Source organism: Mesocricetus auratus, unplaced genomic scaffold, assembly GCF_017639785.1.
Source record: "Mesocricetus auratus isolate SY011 unplaced genomic scaffold, BCM_Maur_2.0 Super-Scaffold_100008, whole genome shotgun sequence".
Lineage (NCBI taxonomy): Eukaryota > Metazoa > Chordata > Mammalia > Rodentia > Cricetidae > Mesocricetus > Mesocricetus auratus.
Genome location: NW_024429192.1, coordinates 59,093,762 through 59,118,527, shown reverse-complemented (window position 1 = coordinate 59,118,527; position 24,766 = coordinate 59,093,762). Strand labels below are relative to the sequence as shown.

The following is a 24,766-nucleotide window of genomic DNA, read 5'->3' as shown; positions in this document are numbered from 1 at the left end:
TTGCTTAAAATGTTTACATTTGATCACTATTGCCAAGTTGCACTTAAAAAGTTTTGACTATTCATATTTCAACAAAAATACATCCATGTATTTTTACCCCAGTCTTTCAACAGCTCGGTGCTAATAAACGTTAGTTGTGTTTAACATGCCATTTGAAATACCTTAACTTGTTGTTGTAAATTGTACTTAGGTCACTCTTTTTCTAACTTTTCACCAGAGTTAGTAGCATGTCTGTAATCTCACCACTCAGTATCCAGACATGGGAGAATTGACAGTTTAAGAACAGCTGGGGATGTAGAGAAGGACCTTGTTTTACCATCTTCCCCCGCGCCATAATCACCCACCAAAAAATCTACCCTTTTAAAGTACATTCTGCAGTGTTTTTCATTTATTCTCAATGCTGTGTTGTCATAACCACTAATTTAAAACATTTTCATTGTCTTATATAGAAACCTTGTACCCACAAAAAAAACCACTTCTCACTCTTCCTTAATGGGCAGGCTATGTGTTTTGTTTATTTTGGATTTGTCATATAAATAAAATCATTCCACTTGAAACTTTTTTTTGGGGGGTGTCTGGCTCCTTTCTCTTAGCATAGTACTTTCAAAGTTTGTCCATGTTGTAGTAAGCATCAGTTTTGTGATTTTATTTTCGTTACTGTTTTGGTGCCCTGTTCTACCCCACCTCAAGTGCTGGAGATTCAACCAAGATCCTTGAGCATATCAGACCATACTGAGCACCTTGCTGGTTCATTCTTTTTTATTACTAAATATTCTCTTACAGAAACATGCTCATCAGCAGAGATTTGGGTTACATCCACTTTTGCTGTTAGGAGTAAAACTAATGTGTTTATCATTACAAGTTTGAGTGCCCATAGTTTCATTTCACGGAGTTGCCAGGCTATATGACAAATGTATTTACATTTTAAGGTACTGATAAATTAGTTTCCAACATAGCTATACCATTTTCTATTTCCCACTGGTAATACATGGGGTTTCCAGTTTCTCCAACCACCACTCATTTTGTTATTCCTCATCAAGGGTGTTGTTAACAGGATTCTTAGTTATAGATATTGCATCTTATTGTGGCTTTGGATTACATTCCCATAATGATTGTTGGAGTTAAACATCTTTCATGTATTTACTGGCCATTGCACATCTTAGGAGAAATGTTTATTTAGATAATTTGCCTTCTTTTAGTTGCCTTTTCATACCCTTTGAAGTGTTCTGAATACAAGTCCTCTGTGAGTATAGGGCTTCAAAATTTTCTTCCATTATGTTGATTATATTTTAATTTCCTTTTTAAATTTTTCTTTTCCAAGACTGGATTTCTCTGTGTAACAGTCTGATTGTCCTAAAAATCACTTTGTAGAGTTCAAACTCACTTTGTAGACTGGCCTCAAGCTCACAGTTGATGTAGTGCAACTGTCAAGTGGGTGAATGATGTGAGTCATCTTCAGAAACAGACAGACTCTCAATCTCGTTTGACCGTATTACTAGAAAGTGGAATGCAAGGATTCAGACTCTGGTTCATCTGATTCAAGCATACTCAATATGAGAGTGCTTCTTTGGAGAGAGTAGAGAATAAAGTGAAAGGAGGAAGAGACCATATATGGGTGTCTCAGGTGGGAGCAAGTGATAGATGGGGCTTACTTCATACAGAGCCTTTGTTAGAAAGACACAGACAAGGAGAAATTCAGAAAGTTTGGAAAGAAGTGTGTTTTGTTACCAGCCTGTACTTTTGAAAGATGAGTCTGATTAAAACACAGGATGATTGGGGGCTGGAGAGGTGGCTCAGGGATTAAGACCAGTGGCTGCTCTTCTGGTGGTTCTGAGTTTCATTCCCAGCAACCACATGGTGGCTCACAACCATTCATAATGAGATCTGATGCCCTTTTCAGGTGTGCAGGCCGAACGCTGTATACATAATTTTTTTTTAATCCACACATGAAGAATGATTCAGACAGTAGATAATGCTAATCTAAATTTGATTGAATAGATAACATTCATTTACAGTATTCTAGAAATGTAAATGAGGCCTGAATCAAAGTAATAACAATGAAATGAAGAAGTGATAGTTTTTCATAAGTTAAAATGCTTAAATTCAGTAGAGCTGACAAACAATTGAATTGGCTTTGTGGATCAAGATAAGAAAGATGGGACTTTAGGGGGTTGGTTACTAGGACCTAGGTTCAATTCCCAGCACCCACACAGCAGCTTATAACCACTGAGATTCAGTGTACTTTTCTGGCCTTGGATAATTGCATGCATGTGGTGCATAGACATGTGCAGGCAAGACATTCTATAAAATAAATCTTTAAAAATCAGCATTCAGTCAGGTGGGGGTGGGGCTATATGCCTTTAATCCCAGGACTCCAGAGGCAGAAGCAGGCGGATCTTTTTGAGTTCCAGGCCAGCCAGATCTATAGAGTGAGTTCCAGGATAGTCAGGGTTTCATAGAGAAATGTGTCTGGAGGGGGAGGGGAAAATAGGAAGAAAAAAAACCTATTCAAAAATAGTATAGTAAAAACTAAATGTACCCCTCCTATATTTGAAAGTCATGATAATAATACTGTAGCATAGCCATATTTACACTCTTTCATTCCTTGTAAATCTTTCCTAAAATTACTAAAATGGAGCTGTATCTTTTAACTGTCATATTTAACAGGTTTTCATTAATAAATCATGTAGAATTATCTTGACATTTTGGGTTTTTCATTCCGAATTTTTAAGCTCCTCCTTTTTTCCTTCTGTAGGTTAATGGTACTGATGCAGATTATGAATATGAGGAAATCACACTTGAAAGGGTAAAAATCATTATCTTAATCTGTTGTTTGAACTTGTAAATATATTGTTCAATCATAGGTTACAAGGGAGAAATGTCTTTGAAAATCAGAAAAATGCAATGTTTTCTTTCTTAAGATCACAGATCATAAAATTAGCCATGCTATTTTAAAAATGTTTATTTTCTTTCATATCAGTTAAATGTTTATAGATTTACAGGAAAGGCATATGAGTAATACAGAGAATCCCAGTTACTTTGTACTCTATTTTCTCTACTGTTAGCACCTGCCTTTGCTACAGTGTATTTGTTTCCACTAATGGATCAATATATGTACATGCATTATTAACTGAACTTCTTATTCTTAGTTTTTATGTTGCTTTTTTTTTCTTCCAGGAAACTACACTCCATTTAGTTATCTCCTTTGGATGCTTGTTACTTTTTTTTTTTTTTCCTAAGAAAGTAGCATGCTGTTATTCTCAGCACTTAGGAGGTGGTGCCAGGAGTTCAAGACCAGCTTTAATGTATAGCAAATTCAAAGCAGTTTGAGCTATATGAGACTTTGTCTCAAATATACATACCTACCTACATACGTTCATATATGTGAGGATAAGAGTGTGTGCTTGTGTGATCAGTTTATGCTGTATTTTGGAAAGGCTGTCTTTGTCTGGCAGATACTTCCAAGGAATTAAATATTCTATGAAAGTAACTCTCCAGAGTAACAGAATGTCTGCATTTTTAAACTAAAATCTTCGATACTTATGTTTTGTTGTGTTTGAAGTCATAATGGATGCCCTGGAAAATAAGTAAAACTGAAAGGGTCTTTGCATATGTAGTAGATCTTCATCGTCTACTGTTTAATTTCAGGCCACCCACTTAAGCTAGGCAGATGCCTCAGTAACATACAAGCTCAGCATTAATCTATCACATATATTTTAATGTGGCATTTCATGACATCTCTTGCTGTTTGATTTATTCTTTTTAATCCTCTCCATGCCTTTTATATTTCTCAAATTTAGTTTAAGACCATATATTTTTCACTACTTGAAAAACTTAAATACTTAAATTTCTTGGCAGCTTTTCACAATCTTTTATAGTAGTGTTGACATCCTAATTCTTTAAGGAATTTAAACTGAAAAAAATCAGTTATTGGAATTTTAAGACAAATATTGGAAAATTGGATGTCTATGTTATTAAATATGAATACTAAGTAGTAAGTCAGATATACCTACTTATTTGAGTTGCTAAGAAGCTACATGCAGAAAATCCTTGAGAAAATAAAAATTTCTAGCTACCTTTTCTTAGGTCAAAGAATAGTCATTACTCTTTATAGACTTTTAATGGCAGTAGGACCCCTTTTGTGTGCAAATATTACTCAGAAACTCAGTTTTGCTGTTTGTGAAATAAGCAAAAAAAAAAAAAAAGTAAGATGGCAATTGGCAAAGTCTACTTGCCGTCGGAAAAGCTCACCAACATTGAGTTCTCAGATTGGGCTTCAGTACTAAAAAATTTGGGCACATTATTTAAATATCTCACAGAGTAATGGCTGCTGCTACTTACCAGCAGCTGGCCAAGTGGTAGGAAGAAAAGCACCACCTTCACCCCTTTTTGCAAAGGTGAAATGAAGCATCAGCCAGGCATTGTGACATCTGTATCCTGGGCATTGCGGCCAAGGCCAGGATTGCATCAGGTTTGATGTTAGTCTAGGCTATATAGGAAGACCTTTCTCAAATACATTACCTGGATGATATAAAGTGAGGAGATTTGCCCTATCAAACATGAATGAGGTGCATTTGAAAAGAAATGTGTAGTGTCACCTCTGGGTAGAGAGTGATTCACAGACAAATTACACATACTGGTAAATAAAGAACCTCAAACTAGGCTACTGAAGAACTCAGTACCTTTCCTTCAGCCTCCCCTACTGAGCAGTAATAACTCTCAAGAAATTTTTCCTTATATGAGGAGCATGTCTATTTTATTTCCAGCCTTTCTCTTACCTGTGCATAGTCCTTTTTGTATTATAGTTCCTATTTAGTATAGTTTCTAAAACCCAAATGCTTAGCTCTCTGGATTTTTTTTCCCCCTCTGTCCTTAGGGAAATTCAGGGCTTGGTTTCAGCATTGCAGGAGGTACAGACAACCCACACATTGGAGATGATTCAAGTATTTTCATCACCAAAATTATCACAGGAGGAGCAGCTGCCCAAGATGGAAGATTGCGGTATGTCTTAAACTTAATGCTATGATGTTACAAAAGACATGGACTAACAAAAAGGAAAAGCAGCATAGTAACTAAATGTAGGTAGATGCCCAAGCCCGTTTAAATGGCCAACTCTCAGGTAATTTTGCTCTTTGTATTGTTTCCATCTTTTAGGAATTCAGTTTTATATTAGGTATTTTAATACTTTGAGTAATGCATTTTGATAGCTTAAATGTCTGTAACCAATTTTATAGACGTCCTGAGCTGTCCTTGATGTTTTCAGATAAAGTCACAAAACTATTTTATTTTCTGTTTAAGCAACATATATATGATTTATATAGTGTTCTGTTTTGGAAAAATGTCTTTTGAAACTGGCATTTTTCCTGTTTCTTTGGTTGGACTATGTTTATGTATAGGTACAGACTTACATGTTGGGAGTAAGGATTTTTTAGTCTATGAGCTATTAAATCAGCATCTTGTGTTAAGATTCTTAGTACTTTATGTAGTTCCTCACTGTATGACAGGTACTATATTAGTGGAATTAGACATAAACATTAGGAATTTGATCATCTGTGCTTATGAGACATTTACTTCCTAATCTTATGTCACGGCCCTTTTGTTTGTACAGTGTATGTGAAAATTAGTATGCTCCTTGTCTAAATGAAGAGCTCTCTCAGAATACTAGTCATTTCTTTGGGTATGTTGCAGAACCTATCAGGACTGGTTTTTTGTTTGTTTGTTTTTTTCAAGACAGGGTTTCTCTGTGTAACTTTGGAGCCTGTCCTGGAACTCTCTATAAACCAGGCTGGCCTCGAACTCACAGAGATCCGCCTGCCTCTGCCTCCCAAGTGCTAGGATTAAAGGTGAGCACCACCGACACCCTGCCAGAGCTGGTTTTAATATCTTAAGTATGTTTTGTTCTCCTCTGCTAATTTGAAATGACCAACATTTTTTTTCTAATGGAGTGCCATGCAGTCAAAGCCAGGACCAGAGCTGCTAAAATGAAAATGTTGAGAATAGGCACAAAAAAAGAAAATTTTAGTTATGATGTCAAATTATGTTATTTTCGTAAGAGAATTTTGAAGTAAATGGTATGGTCCTTAATTTCATGTAAGTTTCAAGAAGTAATTTTAATGCTACATCTCTGGTTTGAAAAAATTAAAATTTCATCACTTAATTTCAGTTTTGACACTTACCTTCTTCTGACCTTCAACTAGTTTAACTGACCTTAAGTTTCTTGAGCTTCACTTTTCTTTTTGTTTTGTTTTGTGTTGATTTTTTTGTTTGTTTGTTTGTTTGTTTTGAGACAGGTTTCTCTTGTGTAGCCCTGGCTGTTTTGGAACTCACTTGGAGATCAGGCTGTCCTCAAACTCAGAGATCTGCCTGCCTCTACCTCAGGAGAGCTGGACTTAAAGATGTGCACCACCACCACTTGGCCATTTTTCTTTTTTCTTTTCCTTTTCTAAAATTTATTTATTTATTATGTGTGCAAAATTCTGCCTCCATGTATGCCTGCATGCCAGAAGAGGGCACCAGATCTCATTACAGATGGCTGTAAACCACCATGTGGCTGCTGGGAATTGAACTCAGGGCCTCTGGAAGAGCAGTTTAGTGCTCCTAACCTCTGAACCACCTCTCCAGCCCTCTGGTCATTTTTCTTATTATTAAATACAGCGCTGTTAGCTGTCACTCATTGATGACCATGAGAGCACTGTATTAAAATTCATCATGCCTCATTTTCCCCATTTATAAAGTGGGTAGAAAAAATATATTACATACATACACATACACACACACACACACACACACACACACACACACACACACACACACACCTGGTACAAGTAGTTTTAAGGATTAAAACACTAAGGAAGTGCCTAGCATGTGGTCAGTGCCAAGTGTTTGCTATTTTTATCACATATCTTTGTGTGTACATAAGAAGTATACAAATAATTAATATTTTTAAGTAATCTATTTTCATTTTTTATTTTCCTCACTTGCTAGCTCTTGAGAAATTTACATATTGAAATTTAACATGTAGCATCTTCATTTATACTTTCTGTGATATTTTATCAAAACAAAATTAAAAATTGGTAAAATCAAACATTGGTACTTACTGTTGTGATATTTTATGTTTTTCTCAGAGTAAATGACTGTATATTGAGGGTCAATGAAGCAGATGTTCGAGATGTAACCCATAGCAAAGCAGTCGAGGCATTGAAAGAAGCTGGATCTATTGTGCGATTGTATGTGAAAAGGCGGAAGCCAGTATCAGAGAAAATAATGGAAATAAAACTCATTAAAGGTCCTAAAGGTATGTTGTAAGTCAAACTAACACATTACTAAGAAATATGAGTTAAACATTTTTTATGTCCAAAGGTTATCATACTTATAATTTTCTACAGAATTTCAGTAGGTTCATAGATTTTTTTGTTTTGTTTTGTTATTCCCACTGCTGTGTGTCTCAAGTAGAATGTTAGACTGACCGCTGCACTCCTACAAGGTCACAGCGTTTGAAAGGTCCTATGTTACTTTCCATGACTGTACACATTTTATTGTTAATGTGTGTATAAATTTAAGAGTAAGTTCTTTGTGGATGTTGTATGTATGTAGTATTGGTGTGCATGCCCGTATTCATATACATGCATGACATGCTTGGGGAGACCAAAAGGTGGTAACAGCTGTCTTCTCTGGCACTCTCCACCTCCCCCCCCCTTTTTTAAGGATGTATTTATTATTTATACAGTGTTCTGCCTACATATACACCAGCAACCAGAAGAGGGCATCAGACCTTATTACAGATGGTTGTGAGCCACCATGTGGTTGCTGGGAATTGAACTCAGGACCTCTGGAAGAGTAGTTAGTGCTTTTAACCTCTTGAGCCACCTCTCCAACCCTCCACCTTACCTTTTTTGAAAGGCTGTCTTGCTTTTTAGTAACCTACCCTTAATAGCTTTAAAAAGAAGGGAACAGAATTTTTACTTTAAATTTTTTAATTACATTTATTTGCCATGGTGTGCATATGGAAGTCAGGGCAGTTCACAAGAGTTAGTTCTCTCTTTCCTCATGTGCATCCCTAAGGCTAAAGGTCAGCTTACGTTATCAGTCTTGGTAGCAGGCACCCTTGCCAGTTGATGCATGTCATCAGCCCTCCACTTGATATACAAGTAGACTCATCTGTATCTGCTTTTAAGTGTCATTTTGTTAACCTGTTACTACTAAAAGAAATATTTGTCTCTTGAAATCATGGGTAGTGTTTATATAACTTTTTGGTATCTTCAGAGTAAATGTAGAGTGTCGGTCAGGTTAAAATAAGATAGTATGGTGTGTATCATGGCAGTCACCTCTGTAGCAAGGGCTGGTAAAGCGATTTGTGAATTCTGAAAGACACTGATGGGAGTGAGGATAAGTAAATGTAGTAACTCTAGTAGTTAACCTATTAGAGGAATAAGATAACAACAAATAGGAACTGGATAATTTGGTACTGGAGATGGGATTTTGGAACTGCAGAGATTGTTATTTAAAGTTGTCAGTTCAAGACTATTGGGAGGGCACAGTGACCACATTTGTAAAGCCTGGTACAAACAAAACAAAGCGTTTCCTCTCATTTCAATCTTGTGAAAATATTAAAGTGCTAGTAAACAGTGTAATTATGATACAAACAAAAATGAAACATAATTTTATGTTTTTGTTGATTCTCAATTCTACTTACAGAAAGACTTTTTAAGAAGAAATTCAAAGAAAAAGGAATATCTGTAACTATTAGAATTCCTGCATTTATAACCTAAGGTTTTTTTTTTTAATTTTGATTTATCTGTATGAGTGTTTTGCTTGTTTAATATCTGTGCACCATGTTAGTCACCTGGTGGTCACAGGCCAGAAGAGGACTTGGGTCCCTAGAACTGGAGTTATAGATGATTGTGAGCCATCGTGTGGGTGCTCAGAACCAAACTCTGGTCCTGTATAAGCGCTATCAGTGCTCTTCACCACTGACCACCTCTCCAGTCCCTTATACTCAAGATTTTAAAAGCAGATAACTAAATAAATCACTTTCTGTTTGGTGGAGTGATCACTTCTGATTGTCATCCTTTTTCCCCTGGGCTGTAATAATTCACCTTATTGATGAGATTCTAAATAAATACTTTCCAACCAGGTCTTGGATTCAGCATTGCTGGAGGTGTTGGAAATCAGCATATTCCTGGTGATAACAGCATCTATGTAACCAAAATAATTGAAGGAGGCGCAGCACACAAAGATGGCAAGCTTCAGATTGGAGATAAACTTCTAGCAGTGAGTATAAGTAGTGTTCTAAATCTATTCTCATGTCTACATTTTCCTATCAAAACTGATCATTTCCATACTGAAACCATGTAAGAGACATCTGAGTGAATTCTAGCATGCACTGATTCTTGTTGCCTTTTTCTCACCAGCTACACTCTCTCTTTGATCCCCCCTCTCTCTCATACTCTCGCTCTCTCTCCCTCTCTCTCTCCCCATCTTCTCCACCTCTTCTCTCCTACCTCTCTTTCCTAGTTAAAGAGTTGATGTCTTGAAATGCGCAGAATTGTTAAATCACAATCTTAGTTTACAGTGCAGTGTTCCGTGTGGTTGTGTGATCCTCTTTTGTTTTAAATCATTTATTTATAACATAATAAAAACCAATGAAGTCATTACTCATCCCAAAAACTAGAACACAAATAATTTTGTATATCTCTTTTATTTCTTTCTAGTTATAAATTGTTTAAACAGGTGTGGAGAGATGGCTCAGTGCTTGGGAGTGTTTATTGCTCTTTCAGAGGACCCAGGTGTGGTTCCCAGCAACCACACGGTGGCTCTAATTACCAGGAATCTGATGCACCTTCTTACCTCCAGGCATGCACAAGTGTATTTGTACACACACACACACACACACACGTACGCACGCATGAAAAAAACCACATAAAATAATAAAAATGTTTAGTTGCATACATGTCTAAATATTTAGCTTCTATTCTTTGGAAACTTTTGAGGGTATTGGATTATATATAGTTGTCTCATACTTTTTTTCACTCAGTATGGTATTACTGTAATGTACCCATATCATTTCCTAGAGCTAAAATCCATTACAACAAGCTCAACTGTATGACTCTATCACAGTCTATCTCTTAGTCTTCATGTTCTCTAGGAAAATGGAACCTGAAGAAAAGTTAAGGTCCTAAGAAGCCCAGAGAGGGAGGAGAGAGTTAGACATGTATCTTAGTTAGGGTTTCTATTGTTGCAACTAAACAGCATGATCAAAAAGCAAGTTGTGGAGGAAGGGGTTTATTTATTTGGCTTACACTTCCATATCACTCTTCATCACCAAAAGAAGTAAGGCAGGAACTTTAGTAAATGACTCAGTTCTCTTTCTAACTTCTTCAATTCTGTCCTAAGCATTCAAGGCTGCTGTACAGCGTAGAGCCAGGATGTGGTCATCATATAGAGACTGTCTTTGTACATCAGCAAGATTGCCCTCTCTAAGAAGTTGGTCTTGGAAATTTCAATACCTCTAGCCCTGCTTCACTATTCAATGGCCCTAGCCTCATCTTTCCACCAGGTCCTCCAGTACAATTTCGAACTAGACTCCAATACAGCTGTAACCAAGTCTTTGTCTTGTGGGATAATCCTGTTACTGGTTGACCATGAATTTAACATCTGCTGATGTTAACAAAAAGTGAATGCATACCATATGAGACAATCACTTCCTGAAATCTAATATTTCCACAGGAATCTAGTCAGTTCTTATACAGCCTTGGGTGTAGCATGAATAATAAAAACCTGGAGACACATATAGGGATTCAAGCTGAAGATCAGAGAAGCAAAGCAGCCAACCACTAGAGAGTTCTCACCTCTACCTATGCTCAGACCAGAGGGGCGATCCTGTCCTCAGACTGCATCTCCAGACTGCACTGCTCTCCACCAAGCCTCTGACTGCTCTTTGAGACTGCACTGAGCTCCTTACATTCTCTCCAGTGCTGGAATTAAAGGCATGGGCTCTGTTAATTTTTTAGACTAATTCACTCTTATGTAGCCCAGGGTGGTCTTGGACTCACAGAGATCCATCTACCTCTGTCTCCTGAGTCCTGGCATTTAAGGTATGTACCATAACTGCCCAGCTTCTGTGACTAACTAGTATGGCTGGCTTTCCATTCTGATCCCCAGGCAGGCTTTATTAATCATAAGCAGTATATTTCCACACTTGGGGATATCTGTCATTTGGCAGTTCCTGTAAGGTAACTGGATAAATTAAGGTTGATTGTTTGAACACCTTGGGCTGTTCCTCTCTTAACCTTATAATGTAGTCCTGAGGTTGGTTCTTTAAATATCTCTATGAATATGAGTCTGAATATCTGCTGTAATAAGTTTTTCTACGACTTGTGTCTTGGCACTCATATCAACCAACTTTTGGGGGGATAAAATAAGAATTATCAAAATGATAGTTAATATTGTACCTATCCCAGTTAAGTTGATTATCCCTTTTTAAACCATCCTTTGTGTAATCATACAGAGACCTAACTCCCTCCATTGTTAGTGTTTCCCAATTTTTAACATAGGAAAAAACTTTTTTTAAAACTAATCCCCCCCCTTTAAGAATTCCCAATTGTCTCATAAGATCTGCTGACAGTGACAGTGACGTGTGAGGTTGACTGCTGCTACGTAGAACCCCAAGCAGGTGTCAAAGCAGCTACCTAGTGTGGCAGCAGCCTGAGGATGGGGTCTAGAGAAAGCCCACAACCCCCTGGGAAAGGGAGCCTGCCATCTGAAAAACTGTACACAGAGCTGGCAGAGCTAGCCAGTGATGGGGGACTAGCTCCAGCAGCATTTGGATCCCAAGCACCTGTGGAGTTTGCTGCAGACAGGCTGCAACAGAAAAATCCCACACTCAAAGGACTTGTAAGAAAGGGAAAGACAGCTGACAGTGTGGTGACTCTGCCGGTGCAGTTTGAACTGTGTGTGTGGGTGCTGGTGGCTGCGAAGCCACAGACAAATGGCTATTTTGTGAATTCGTGCCCCAAAAGGTGGATGCCAGATGAAGCATTCATCTAATTAATCTTAATCAGTGAGAACCCAGAGTCAGATAGGAGGGTAAAAGCTGAAAGGTAAAAAAGCAGAGCAGCAGCCTCTGAATTCTCTGACCAAAAGAGGCGGAGATCCTGTCTCCACCCCACCTTATCACTTCCTGTCTTCAACTCCAGAGTGCTGGGATTAAAGTTATGAACCACCACCACCCAGCTTCTGTGGCTGTTGGCTAGCTCCACCCTCTAATCTCCAGGCAAGCTTTATTTGTCAGAACACAAACAAAATATCACACAACAAAGGCCTAGTGATGTAAGGGGTCAGATAAATTTGTAAAGCCATAAAAGGGGTGTAATACAGTGGTAATTATGTCACTTCCACTTGGGGGAGTGTTATAAATAATATGGTAGGAAGAATTGCTGTGCACTTGTATACCTAGTTTCATTGACTACTACATATGGGTTTATTGGCTCATTGGGTATTTTCTTAGTAACATTACTACCATCCTACTGTTTTCTAGACACTTGTAACTTTTTTCAACATTAGCACTTGGCAATAGGGAAAGGGAAGGAGCAAGACTCTTTGTTCTCTCCTCTCGTCTTACAGCAGAATTACCAGTCTTTCCCCAAGCTATAAGTGGTAGTTTCACCACAAATACATACCTGCCAATATAAACAGCATTGCATATCCACCAAATTTTTCTCACTTATTTTTTATTCTATATAAATGTGTATGAGTACACGTGCTAGCTCAGGATTTACCTTCCATCTTCTTGAGGCAGGGTCTATCCTTGTTTCTGCTGCTGTGCTGCATACTCCAGGCTAGCTGTCTGGCAAGCTTCCTGCTGAGTCCTGTTTCTGCCTTCCATCTTTAGGAATGCTGGAAAGGCAGATGTACATCGCACAGCTGGGTTGTTTTTTGAGTCCAGGAATCTAATTCAAGTAGTCAGGATTGTGTAACTAGTTCTTTTGCCCACTTAGATATATATATATATCCCTCAATTTTATTTTTTATTTTGTGTGCACTATGCTTTCTTTTTATTGATTGTCCAGAACCAGTATTGTTGGCAAAAAGCCAGTAACCTGTGTTGATTTTTTCAAAAGCAACAGGGCTTTTCATTCTGTCTCAAACTTCAGCGCTGAAAGTATACAATTTGAAGCATCTTTATTAATTGACTTAACCTGGTGCATGACACACCTTCATTCTCTAAATTAGCTTTTTTATTTAGCATAACTATTCTCTAACTTGATATTTTTCTTTATCTCACTATCACTGGTTCTCTCCTTCCTTATTATTCTCTAATCTCTGTAGAATCCAAACATTAAGGTATGCATGCTTTCTGTGTTTTGTTAGTGCTTAATCCCAAGGTCGTGGTTGAAACTCTAAGTCAAGACTGATAAATGTCAGATAACTGTGCTTAAGTCTAAAACTTTGAGATCACCTTCTCTCCTTCTGAACCCTGAATCTCTCAGTGTACCTTGTCAGCTCTTAATGATGCATATCTGATACTGAATAAGCAAACATTTAATGACAAAAATGCCTTGATATTTGTGCATAGTTTACTTTTAGTTTGTATTGTAGTACTGTTTATTCCTAAGAATGTTATTGTGCCTCCAATACTACATCCCTAAATGCCAATTGAGGCTGGGGAAAAGGAGCTAGGATCAAAATTGTCTATTTCATGAACATATATAGTTAATTTCCTTGTATCATAGAACGATGGGCATTTTTCTTTCCACATATCTTTGTTTTCCTTAAATCACTTTCCCATATCCCACATCACTTTGGTGATTATTTCCAACTAAAATCAGAAAGCATATGAAAATGTCTTCAAATATTATCTGTTGGTATTTTCTTGTAGGTGAATAGTGTATGTTTAGAAGAAGTTACTCATGAAGAAGCAGTAACTGCCTTAAAGAACACATCTGATTTTGTTTATTTGAAAGTGGCAAAACCAACAAGTATGTACATAAATGATGGCTATGCACCACCTGACATCACTAACTGTAAGTCTGTTAGTTTAAGGTTGCCTAAATTTGTCTTATTTTCACAAATACGCTATTTATAATGTTACCAGTATACTGTAATAAAAAAGCATAAACATAAAAATACTGTATAAACTTAGTGTTAAGTAGATGGAGACAGGAAGATTGAGATTGTAAAAATAATTTAAGACCAATATTTGCTACTGATTCTGCCTCAAAAGGAAAGAAAAAAAAAATGACTGAAAAGATGACTCAGCAATTAAGAGAGCATACTGGTTTTACAGAGGCTCCAACTTTGGTTCCCAGTATCCCTTCAGGTAATGCACAACCACCTGTAACTCCAGCTCCAGGGATCTAGTGCCCTCTTCTGTCCTCCTCAGGCCTTTGCACTTGTGTGTGTAAACACACATGCACATAATTTAAAATAAAATCTTTTTGAAGAACATGTTTTAAAAGAACTATTAATCATTTAATCTGATAGTTTTTTAAAGAATCTGTTAAGCTGAACTGTGGTGATACACAACTTTAATCCCAGCAGCACTCAGGAGGCAGAAGCAGGTGGATCTCTGTGAGTTTGAGGCAGGACAGCAAGGGCTACACAGAGAAACCCTGTCCTGAAAAACCAAAAGCAACAACAGTAAAGAATCTGTTAAATCATAACCTTCATCAAAAAAATAGAGTTTTCACCTTGATTCTCAAGCTTTGTTGTAAGTAATGGTTACTAAAAGTATTGTGCAAATAATGCAGACTCATGTAATGTACTGAAGCAAAGAAATAAGCAAGTAGTTTATTCTGTGTACAGGCAAATTAATTCTGATGCTCCTGCTGCTTCATTGACTATGTTTTGACCTTTAGTATAAATGAATTATTTTATTAATGTTATTCAGCCTTTCTAATCAACAGAGATGGTATACCTCTTTTTGACAAACACCTCACTACTTATTTGTAATTCTTGTATGTCTTTGACCTTGTGTATAAACCTCACATAAGGACTTTGTATGTGTTTATTTGCAACTTAAAGAACAATCTAGCTTGTTAATTCAGGCATCAGTTTCATTTTGAATACTGCCTATTTAGGACAGCAAGTGCACATTTGGGACAGCTCTTCCACAAATTGATAATTGATATCCTAACTCTAATCAAACAAGTAGCTAGGTTACTACCCAGAAAAACATTAAACAGAAAAATATTTTTAATGAAATTAATCCTTTTATGATAATGACATGGTATCTTTTTAAGTGGAAGAGTTAACCCTAAAGAATAGTAAATAATAATGACTGTTATTTGTGATGTAAGCTTGGTGGAATATTTAGCAGGTTCTTTTTGTTCTTGTTTCCTGTCTGTTAATGAACTAATAGAACATTAGGAGAAAATAGTAGTTCTCCTTGTGTAGCTCAGTTTTGTATTTCAGTACCGTTCCCCTTCTCAGGCAATTGCAATCATGAATTTGGAGTACATTTACAAATTATATTTATTCAGTATGTGAAAAGCATGAATAATTTATTTTGTGGGTTTTTTTTAAGCATTTCAATGTATTTTTCCGTGAGTAGTTTTTGCCTACCTAAGCCCTTGTCAGACCTTACAGATCTGATTTTATTCATTGAATACTTAAATTATCTTTGTTGCAACATTTATTCATGTTGCTATTCTTAGAGATGACAGAAAGCTGCACTAACTCACGTAAACCCTGGCTTTCTGGTGTCTTGATTTCTTGCTTTCTCTCCTGCCTTCGTTTCAGCTTGAGTATGTAAGTCCTTCTAATACTTTAGATCCTTTCAATAACTGTCAATACCTTCATTATCTTCAACAATTTTAAATCATTCACAGCCATCAGTTCAGTAACTTCTCATTTTGACCGCATTTGATCTTCAGTGATTTGACTTCATTTCTTTGCCTCCTTACATCTGTTTTCTTAATTGGTTTTTAAGCTTAGGCTTTAAAGTTTCTTGGTGATAGTCTTTGCAGTCCTTTGACTCTTCTTTCCCAACAGTGTTTCAGTCAACTGTCTTCTTCCTTCCTGGTCCCTCAATGCAGAACATAGCTGAGATCTGAAAGTACAGTGATAAGGAAGTTCTCTTCTGGGAGATTAAGGAATAGATATAAAATAAAGGAGTTGAGGAAAGAATTATCAGTAAGAAAATGAATAGGAGAAAGTACCAGGCAAGACTGGGGCTCCTTTAGTCAAGAGAGGAGAGATGGCATTTAATCCTCTGTTATTTTAAAGAGACAAGTGTCTCTGTGTGTGTATTTGTTACTTTGTTGTATGTAGATATTTTAGATCTATTCCTTGTTCTTAGATTTCTGTTTGTACTCTGGTAACCTGCTGATTTTGCTTGCCTTAAAGGTATGTGGGCTCTTCTGGTTGTATCACTTTGGTAATTTATTTTCTTGTTTTAGTGCTATGTAGGATTTTATTAGATGAACATACATCAGATTTTCTGTCTGCTGGGTCATTTTCAGTTTTAATTTATAAGGAATATAGCTACCATGGGTGTTTTTCACATGTCTTTTTTACTTTTTTCTCCATCGTTGTTTGTTTAAGCAGAATTGTTCTGTATAACCCTGGCTGGCCTGAGACTCACGCTTCTCCTGCCTCAGCCTCCTTGGTTCTGATGACATGTATGTGTCACCATGCCCAGTTTACATGGCTGTGTTACAGAGCCGGTATGTATGTATATGTATAGTCTTTAGTTGATAATGCTAAACAATTTACAAAAAATTTGGTGAGACCCAGTGAGTTTAAGGTGGTATGGTCTGAGATAAATTATCAAAGAAAGTATGTAAAACACTTTATAGTCTGGGTTTTTTGTTTTGTTTTTGTTTTTTCAAGGCAGGTTTTCTCTGTAGCTTTGGAGCCTGTCCTGAAACTCTCTCAGTATACCAGGCTGGCCTTGAACTCAAAGAGATCCACCTTTCTCTGCCTTCTGAGTGCTGAGACTAAAGGTGTGCGCCACCACTGCCCAGCTTAGTCTGGGTATTTGCATCTTCAACTCTTGGAATCATTAGTCTTTTTTACTGATAGATGATAATGGATATGTATTGAGTTATTCATTAATCATTTTCGTACTGATCCTCACTCATTATTTTTCCTGGTGACAAAAGGCAAAAGATTTACATTATCTAAAGAGAAGTGATTAATAATCACTTCTGGGTGATTAATAATGTTCAAAACCTACGTGTGATTATTGCTTAGACTAATACCTTTTATAACATTAAATTCTGTATGTTTATCTGTGTGTACATGCATGTGTGCATGTAGGTGTACATATGAGGCTAGAAGCCAATGTCAAGTGTCTCCTGTCACTCTCTGCCTAGTCTTTTGAGGGTCTCTCACTGAGTCTGGAACTCAAAGATTCATCTCAGCGAGCAGGCCAGTGAACTCCAGGAATTCGCTTGTTCTCCTGTCCTTCCTGCCCCCTAAAGCTTTGGTTGCAGACCCACACCTAGCTTTTCTTATTTGTGTGGTGAAGATCTGAACTCAGGTCCTCCAACTTGTATGGCAAGCACTTTATTAACAGAGCCATCTCCCTAACCCTTATATTTTTTAGTTAGTATTGTCTTTTTCTTACTGATTTGAAGATGGTATAAATTCAAGAAATTGCAACTATCTTCACCTAGTTTATGGTTTACTTTTCCTCTCTTACTACTTATTTTTGAATAAAATTTTATATTTTGATCCAATTAATTGAACAATTTTTGAGTTTTTTAACAGAGTAGACAACTGAGATATTTCTAGAGTTTATGTTGTATTTGGTATTAAAGTAAGAAATTAGTCAAAATATCTACTAAAATCACAAAGACCAGCTCCAACAGCCACAGAACCAGTGAGGATAGGCTGAGCTTTGAAACTGACCTGTCACTTTTCCAGAATAATCAGTAGCTGCAAACAAGTTTTCAGTAATTGCAGACTGCCTAAATAAGTGTGTTTGCTCCCTGTGAACAGGGCTAGTCTGTTGAAGGTAACTGAACAGAGTAAAATGGTAAATTATCCAATAATTTCCTGCAACAGTGCCAACATTAAAGGTGTGCCTTAAGCACCAGTCTGTTTGCCTGAAGAGACAGACAAGATAGCCTTGGGAGCCTAAGTCATAAACCAGATTGTTTCATTCTTTGCAGCCATAACTTCACAACATCCTGGGTATGCCCTGCTCACAGGGAGAATGAAGAAGAAAATGGCCTCTCTGCTTTTCCTTCCAAACCCCAAGCCCTGCCTGCAGGTGTGGTCATCACTTACACTTGCAGTTTCATAGATTTCTTTGGGATGGAATACCAAATTATTCATGAAATCTGGCTGGTCCTCTAAAACCTTCCATCCATTTTTATCTTGAAGATCTCAAGTAAACAATCATCACATCAGCATCTGAAGTACAAATCAATTACTGGAGACAGGAAATCAAGTGTGGCCTCTGGCCCACAAACTATACAATCATGTGAAGTGTTTAGTATTTTATGCTGAATTCCTTCAATTCTGTTTTTCTCTCCTGGAATGGTACATGCCGATAACCACATAATTACTGCCACCATACACAGTTGAGTTCCTGAATTCCCCCGTCTACCACATGTACATAATCTTCATAAGCCAGGCAGCATTTCTTGTGGCGTCTGTTACATCTTGTATATTAAACTTGAAACCTTGTAAGAATCAAAAAGCCTTCTATTGGATGTCATGAACCAATCTGAGTACTGTTCTCCTCACTGTGGTAGCTGCTGCTCACACCATCCCTAGAGCAATTTTTTTTCATTATTCATTCTTTCAGAACTCATTGAGATCATTTCCCATCCTATGGTCATATGAGGGAACTTAACAGTTTTTCAGTTTTAGCTGTAACATCTAAGCCTGATATGTTTTGATTTAATTTTTATAGGTGATATATTCCTTTCGAACAGATAACCCAGTGATCAGCACCATTATTAAACAGATTGATTTTTTAATAATTATGGACATTTATTAAGCACCAAAGGTATACAGCAATGGTTGCTCTACAATTATTGATATGATTTCATACTATTAGGCTTACAATCTAAAAAAAAAAAAAAACAAGAATATTGTCAGCCTGCGCTGAAATTTCCTTAACTTGGAATCAGCTACTTTGGCAAATGGATGAGGCAAAATGACCTATTTCTGGTCATTTTGGAGGCTTTAACATGACAGAAAAAATAATTTATGTGTATCCATTTTTTCCTGTTACATTAGGATAACTAAGGATAAAAAGGACACTTAGAATTTTGATAAGCATGAGAAATTATTTCAGATTTCCCTGGCAAATGCCAGCAGTCAGTGAAAACCCTTAACACACAAGAACTAAACCTAGTGTTTGTCTTTACCCCTCTTAAACCTCTCCATCTTCTTCCACACTAAGGGCTCCAATGACTCCCCCCCCCCCCCCACCATGAGAAGTGCCATCTCTAGATGAAGTATCATGTAATTACCAAGTCAAATTTGCAGGAATATTCTTGTGTGAATTTGTCTGAGCGAAGACAGCAGTGGGGTCTCTGGTTATGTGGTGCATGTAAGACATGTGAGCCAAGGCAGTCCAGCTCAGGCCATGCCCATCCAAAGTGATGAGGGAAGCATGTGAATGTTTGCTTTTTGTTGTTGTTGTTCTCTATTTCTTGTGAGGTATGTAAAAACTCAACATCAAGACCCTAGACTACAAATTCTACTTGCCTAAATGCATGTATAAAACTTCATAAATACTTTTAAGGTATTCACTGCTTATCACTACTAACTGAAAAAAGCACACTGAAGAAATTTTGGTTCTTATTGTCAAATGCAAAGACAATTTTAAACTGCCAAACAAACACAAAGCATGTATTATTTTTAATCATAATTTTCTTAATCCCGAAAGAATATTAAGAAATAAAATAATTGGTTACAAGTTAATTATCTGAAATGTATTCCATAATGTGCTTAAAGATTCATGATTACAAACATAGCATCCTGAGATACCCTTTTTTACGTATATGTGTGAGTATCTATGTTTGTGCATGTGAAGGTCAGAGGTCAACCTTGGGTGTTGCTCCTCAGGAGCCACACACCTTGCTTTGAGACAGGGTTTTCCCCTTGGATCTGGGGCTCACCAGTTAGGTTGAGTTGGCCACCCAGTGAGTCTAGGGATCTGCTCACCTCCAGGTTCAAACTCAGGTCCTAAGGCTGGTATGACAAGTACTTTACCGACTGAGATCTTTCCAGGCCCCTGAGAAACCTTTATGACTAAACAGTATATAGTGTTGCTGTTTGTGGGGATGTCTTGGGAACAGCATCTCACATTGTAACCTAGGAATGGCTGCCAACCCATGGGAATCTTCCTGCTTCCACCTCCCAAATGCTGAGATTACAATTGTGAGTCACCATAGCCAGCAATGTTTGTGATAATATCTTGGAAACTTAGGGGGAAAAGGTAATGTTAGGAGCAGAAACATTTTTAAAACATTCATAATTATCATATTGAGTTTTTACAAAAAGAATGATCCAGACATTTCAGGATAAAAATTTTTATAAAATAGAGATCACTGATTTTTACCTAAAGGTAATAATATCCTTACTACCTTCTTTCAATGTAAAAGTATCATTTATATCTTTTTAGTATTTTATAGTAAGACCCAGTTATGAAATTTGAAATGAAAGTACCTAAAACACCTATCCTCATCCTTCTACTAAGAGGACAGGAATTAATTTCTGTTGGCTTCCTGAGAAAAGAATTTTCAAAGTTTGTCAGTAGTGAATGAGTCTAAATTTATAAATCTCAAAGTATTTATTTTTATTTGGCATTGTATGAAATATCTAGAATTCCTGATTAGAGGATGCAGTTTTCTAAGACAAGGCAAGTTATATTATATATGAAGCATAGATATTAGCACAAAGGCAATACAACATGCACAGCCACTTTTTTTGAAACAAGGTTTCAATATGTATGTGCCAGGTTTTTTCTTTTGGGGCCACCAACCAGCTCCCAAATCATGACACAGAGATTTACTAGTTTTGAATGCTCAGCTTAGCTTAGGCACATTTCTGGCCAGCTCTTTAACTTAAATTAACCTGTTTATCTTTTGCCTCAGGGCTTCTTACCTTTCTTCTGTATATCTTACTCTCACTGCTTACTTTATGTCTGTCTGTCATCTCCCTGGCTTCTTGCTCCAGGTGTCTTCCTTGTTCTCCTCCTCCTCTCATTTCTCTTCCCTCCTTCCCAACCTAGATTTCTCCTATGTAGTCTCTCTTCCTCTCCTTTCTCTGCCTAGCTGTTGGCAATTCAGCTCTTTATTAGACCAATCAAGTGCCTTAGATGAAACAAAATGCAATACAACTTTACATAGTTAAGTGCACATCCTTACATCATAAAAAGGCAGCATAAACAAAAGTAACACACCTTTACACAGTTAAAGTAATACTCTGCAGCACAATCAAATGTAGCACATCTTTGCCCAGTTAAAACAATATTCCACAGCATATGTAACCCTGTCTGACCTAGGACTCACAGAGAGAGAGATCTGTCTGCCTCTTAGATTATGATTCTTTACCACTGAGTCATGTTGTTGATTTTATAGGTATTAAGGGAATATATGTATAGTTCTAATTCTAGACTCTTTTGACATTTATCACTCCTCTTGGCAACATGTTGATTTCTGTTTGTATGTCTTTTGACTTTATTTTTCAAGATTTTTTTGAGTCTTCTTTGAAGTTCTTTGGTGATTTTTAGAATGAAAGTCAATGTTGGAGCTATGGAGATGGCTCAGTGGGAATGTGTTCGTTATCAAGCATGAGGATCTGAGTTCAGCAGCAGGAAGAGCCAGACATAGAAGCCTGTGTCCGTAACCTCAGTGCGGGGAAAGCAGAGATAGCAGGATTCTGCTGCAGCGAGTTCAGCCTAATGACCAGCTCCAGGTTCAGTGAGCCTAAACTCTGAGGTGTGGTAAAGTAGAGGAAGAAACCTAGTGTCAACTCCTGAACTCTACATGCGCGCGGCGTGCGCGCGAGCGCACACACACACACACACACACACACACACACACACACTCAGACAAATACAGCCAACCTTGGTTTCTCACACCTGAAATCTCAGTACTTAAGAGGTTGAGGCAGGAAGATTTCAAGTTCAGAGCTAGCCTGGCTATAGAGCAATACCCTGGCTGAAACAACCAAAAAAGAAAAGAATAGAAAACTACAGTGCAGTTTTGCAAGAGCTGAAAATTGAGTCTTTCACCTAATCCATAAGTATGATATCTTTGTCTTAATTACACAGATATTTTAAATTTTACTTTGACCAGCACTTTATAGTGTAATAGAGGTTTTTTTTTGTTTTGGTTTTTTGGTTTTTGGTTTTTTCGAGACAGGGTTTCTTTGGTATTGTTTTGGAGGCTGTCCTGGAACTCGCTCTGTAGACCAGGCTGGCCTAGAACTCCTGAGTGCTGGAATTAAAGGCATGCACCACCAACACCCAGCTGTATAATAGAGATTTTATAATTGCTTTTGCTACATGTAGTCCAAGATATTGATAGCCTTGATACCCAGTCTATTATACATGATACTGCTTTTTAAATGTTTCTAGTTTTCATTAATATGCAAAAAAAAGCCATGGCTGGCTTCTTTATATAGTCAGTATTGCTAAGTTCATTAAAAGTGCGTTAGATTATTTTGTAAAAGTCTGTGATTCAACCATGTGATTTATGTATAAAATTCAATCTTTTTTTCTGTTCTCTAAACATTTGTTTCCTTTGTGTGATGACCGATATAACCTCCAGGTCAGTGTTAAGAATGACAGAGGCTAGACTGATGACTCAGCAATTCAGATGACTGACTGCTTTTGTGGACAGATGACTCAGCAATTCAGATGACTGACTGCTTTTGTGGACAGATGACTCAGCAATTCAGATGACTGACTGCTTTTGTGGAGGACTCAGGTTCATTTCCCTGCACCCACAGGCTCACAACTATCTGTAACTTCAGTTCCAGGAGACCTGACACCTTCTTCTGATCTCTGCAGGCACCAGGCACACACGTGGTACCCAGGCATACATGCTGGCAAGGCATCCATACACATAAAATAATTAAGTTTTAAAAAGAAAAGACAATATATATCACTGCCACAATCTCAGTATAGGAAAACAGCATCTCGCCAGGACTGTAGTTTCCCATTATCAGGTTAAGAAAGCTAATTTTTATTCCTGATTTGTAAAGTTTATTTTTTTCAGTTTTTAAAATGAATAAATGTTTTATTTGCAGAGGTTATTTTTCTCCTTTATTCTGTCAACATGATAAATTGTATTGATCCTGTATATCAATAAATTCATCTTCTCAACTCGGAATTTTTTTGTTGGGAAGATTTTAATTCTGAATTCAGTAAATACGAGACTGTCCATGTTTTCCATCATTTGTTATCTCTGCAGAAAAGAGAATAGATCCCATTTGACTTCGGAGGTAAAGACTAGGGGAAAGGAATTTTCTAGAAAAGGCAGTATATAAGTGAACAGCTATCAAAATCAGCAAACAGTTGATTTACTAGACAGAAAAAAATCTTTTGGCAAGAGTACTGAAGAAAATAAAAAATGAAGGTTATGGAAGTTGTTTATGAACCTTAGAAATTGGCAAGGCACAATCAATACTTCTAACTTAGTGATGCACACCTTTAATCCTAGTCTACAGATCACATTCTAGGGCAGCCAGGGTTACACAGAGAAACTGTGTCTCCAAAAAAAAAAAAGTAACCAAAATACAGTGTACAGGAATAAAAGTATGCTTGTTACTAATGACAGAGCTCATCATCATAGCAACGTTTTCTGCCTTCTCTTCTGTGACACTCAGGTTCTAACCCCAGGCTCTTCTCAGTTTTGCGTCAAGTTCTTCTTTTTTTTTTTTTTTTATTTTTTTTTTATTTTTTTTTTTTTTGTCCAAACTTTGGAGGTCTTGGGTCATTGGTTTTTAATATTTCATGATAATAAATTGGATTCCTTTGTTCCATCATTTCTCTGTGGGATTTTGTTTTATAAGATCTCAGATCTAAGAAATAATTTGTTTTACCTGATCTTTCTTTGGGTTAACTGATTGATAGGAATAAAAATAGTTAGTTCTTACTGTCTGAGAGACTGATATGTGAGGTGAGAGGCTCAAAAGTATTCACTACATGAGTCAAGCAGGAAAAGGTTACATCTTTTTTATTTGATATTTAATAGAATTTTTCTTTTTCAGTTGGTATTGTTCATTTGGATTTTTGTTTCATACAAACATGATAATAATAGCAAAGAAACTTGAGGATCAAAAATCAATAAACATGTATATCGCCCAGAAAAGACTTTGGACTTTAAAGTTGAGAACCATTGATAGGAAGTACTTTGATGAACATATAAAAGATTCTCTTAGGAACTAGTAAGAAGACGATTTCTGTTAGGCTCTGCACACCCATGGTATCAGTAGACACACTAGATCTCTGGGTTATTGTTCGTGGGTCCTAACAGCTCCCTCCGGAAAGGGGGTGAGAAGGTGCAGAGTCAACAGTACAGACCACAAGAGTCAGATTGAAGGGAAACAGCAGACTCATTTATTCAGCAACAGGAAGAACCTTATATACCCTCCCAGCGTCCAGGAGTTCCAATCCGCTGATAATCGCGTGGTCACCCTTCATTGACTAGGCATGAGTAGAACTTCTGACAGCGTCAGGCAGACTCCAGGTTGGCTTCTCTCAGATTGGTAGGCCTTAACTTCCTACTGGTTATATTGCCAGGAGATACCATACACTCTTAACTTTTTGTATAGTATAGAGACATATATAAAT

At 37.1% G+C, this 24,766-nt stretch overlaps 1 protein-coding gene and 1 pseudogene across 22 annotated transcripts in view; one reads left to right on the top strand and one right to left on the bottom strand.

Moving 5' to 3' along the window:
- Positions 1–24,766, top strand: part of Dlg1 (discs large MAGUK scaffold protein 1) — a 190,025-nt gene that overhangs the window by 108,732 nt on the left and 56,527 nt on the right. For all 22 annotated transcript variants that reach the window (XM_040750948.1, XM_005071570.4, XM_040750953.1 and 19 more), the window contains 5 exons: positions 2,756–2,806; positions 4,877–5,001; positions 7,125–7,294; positions 9,134–9,270; positions 13,877–14,021. In XM_040750948.1, the coding sequence (XP_040606882.1) occupies positions 2,756–2,806; positions 4,877–5,001; positions 7,125–7,294; positions 9,134–9,270; positions 13,877–14,021 (628 nt within the window). The remainder of the gene's footprint in view (positions 1–2,755; positions 2,807–4,876; positions 5,002–7,124; positions 7,295–9,133; positions 9,271–13,876; positions 14,022–24,766) is intronic.
- Positions 17,770–21,171, bottom strand: LOC110341155 (annotated as a pseudogene).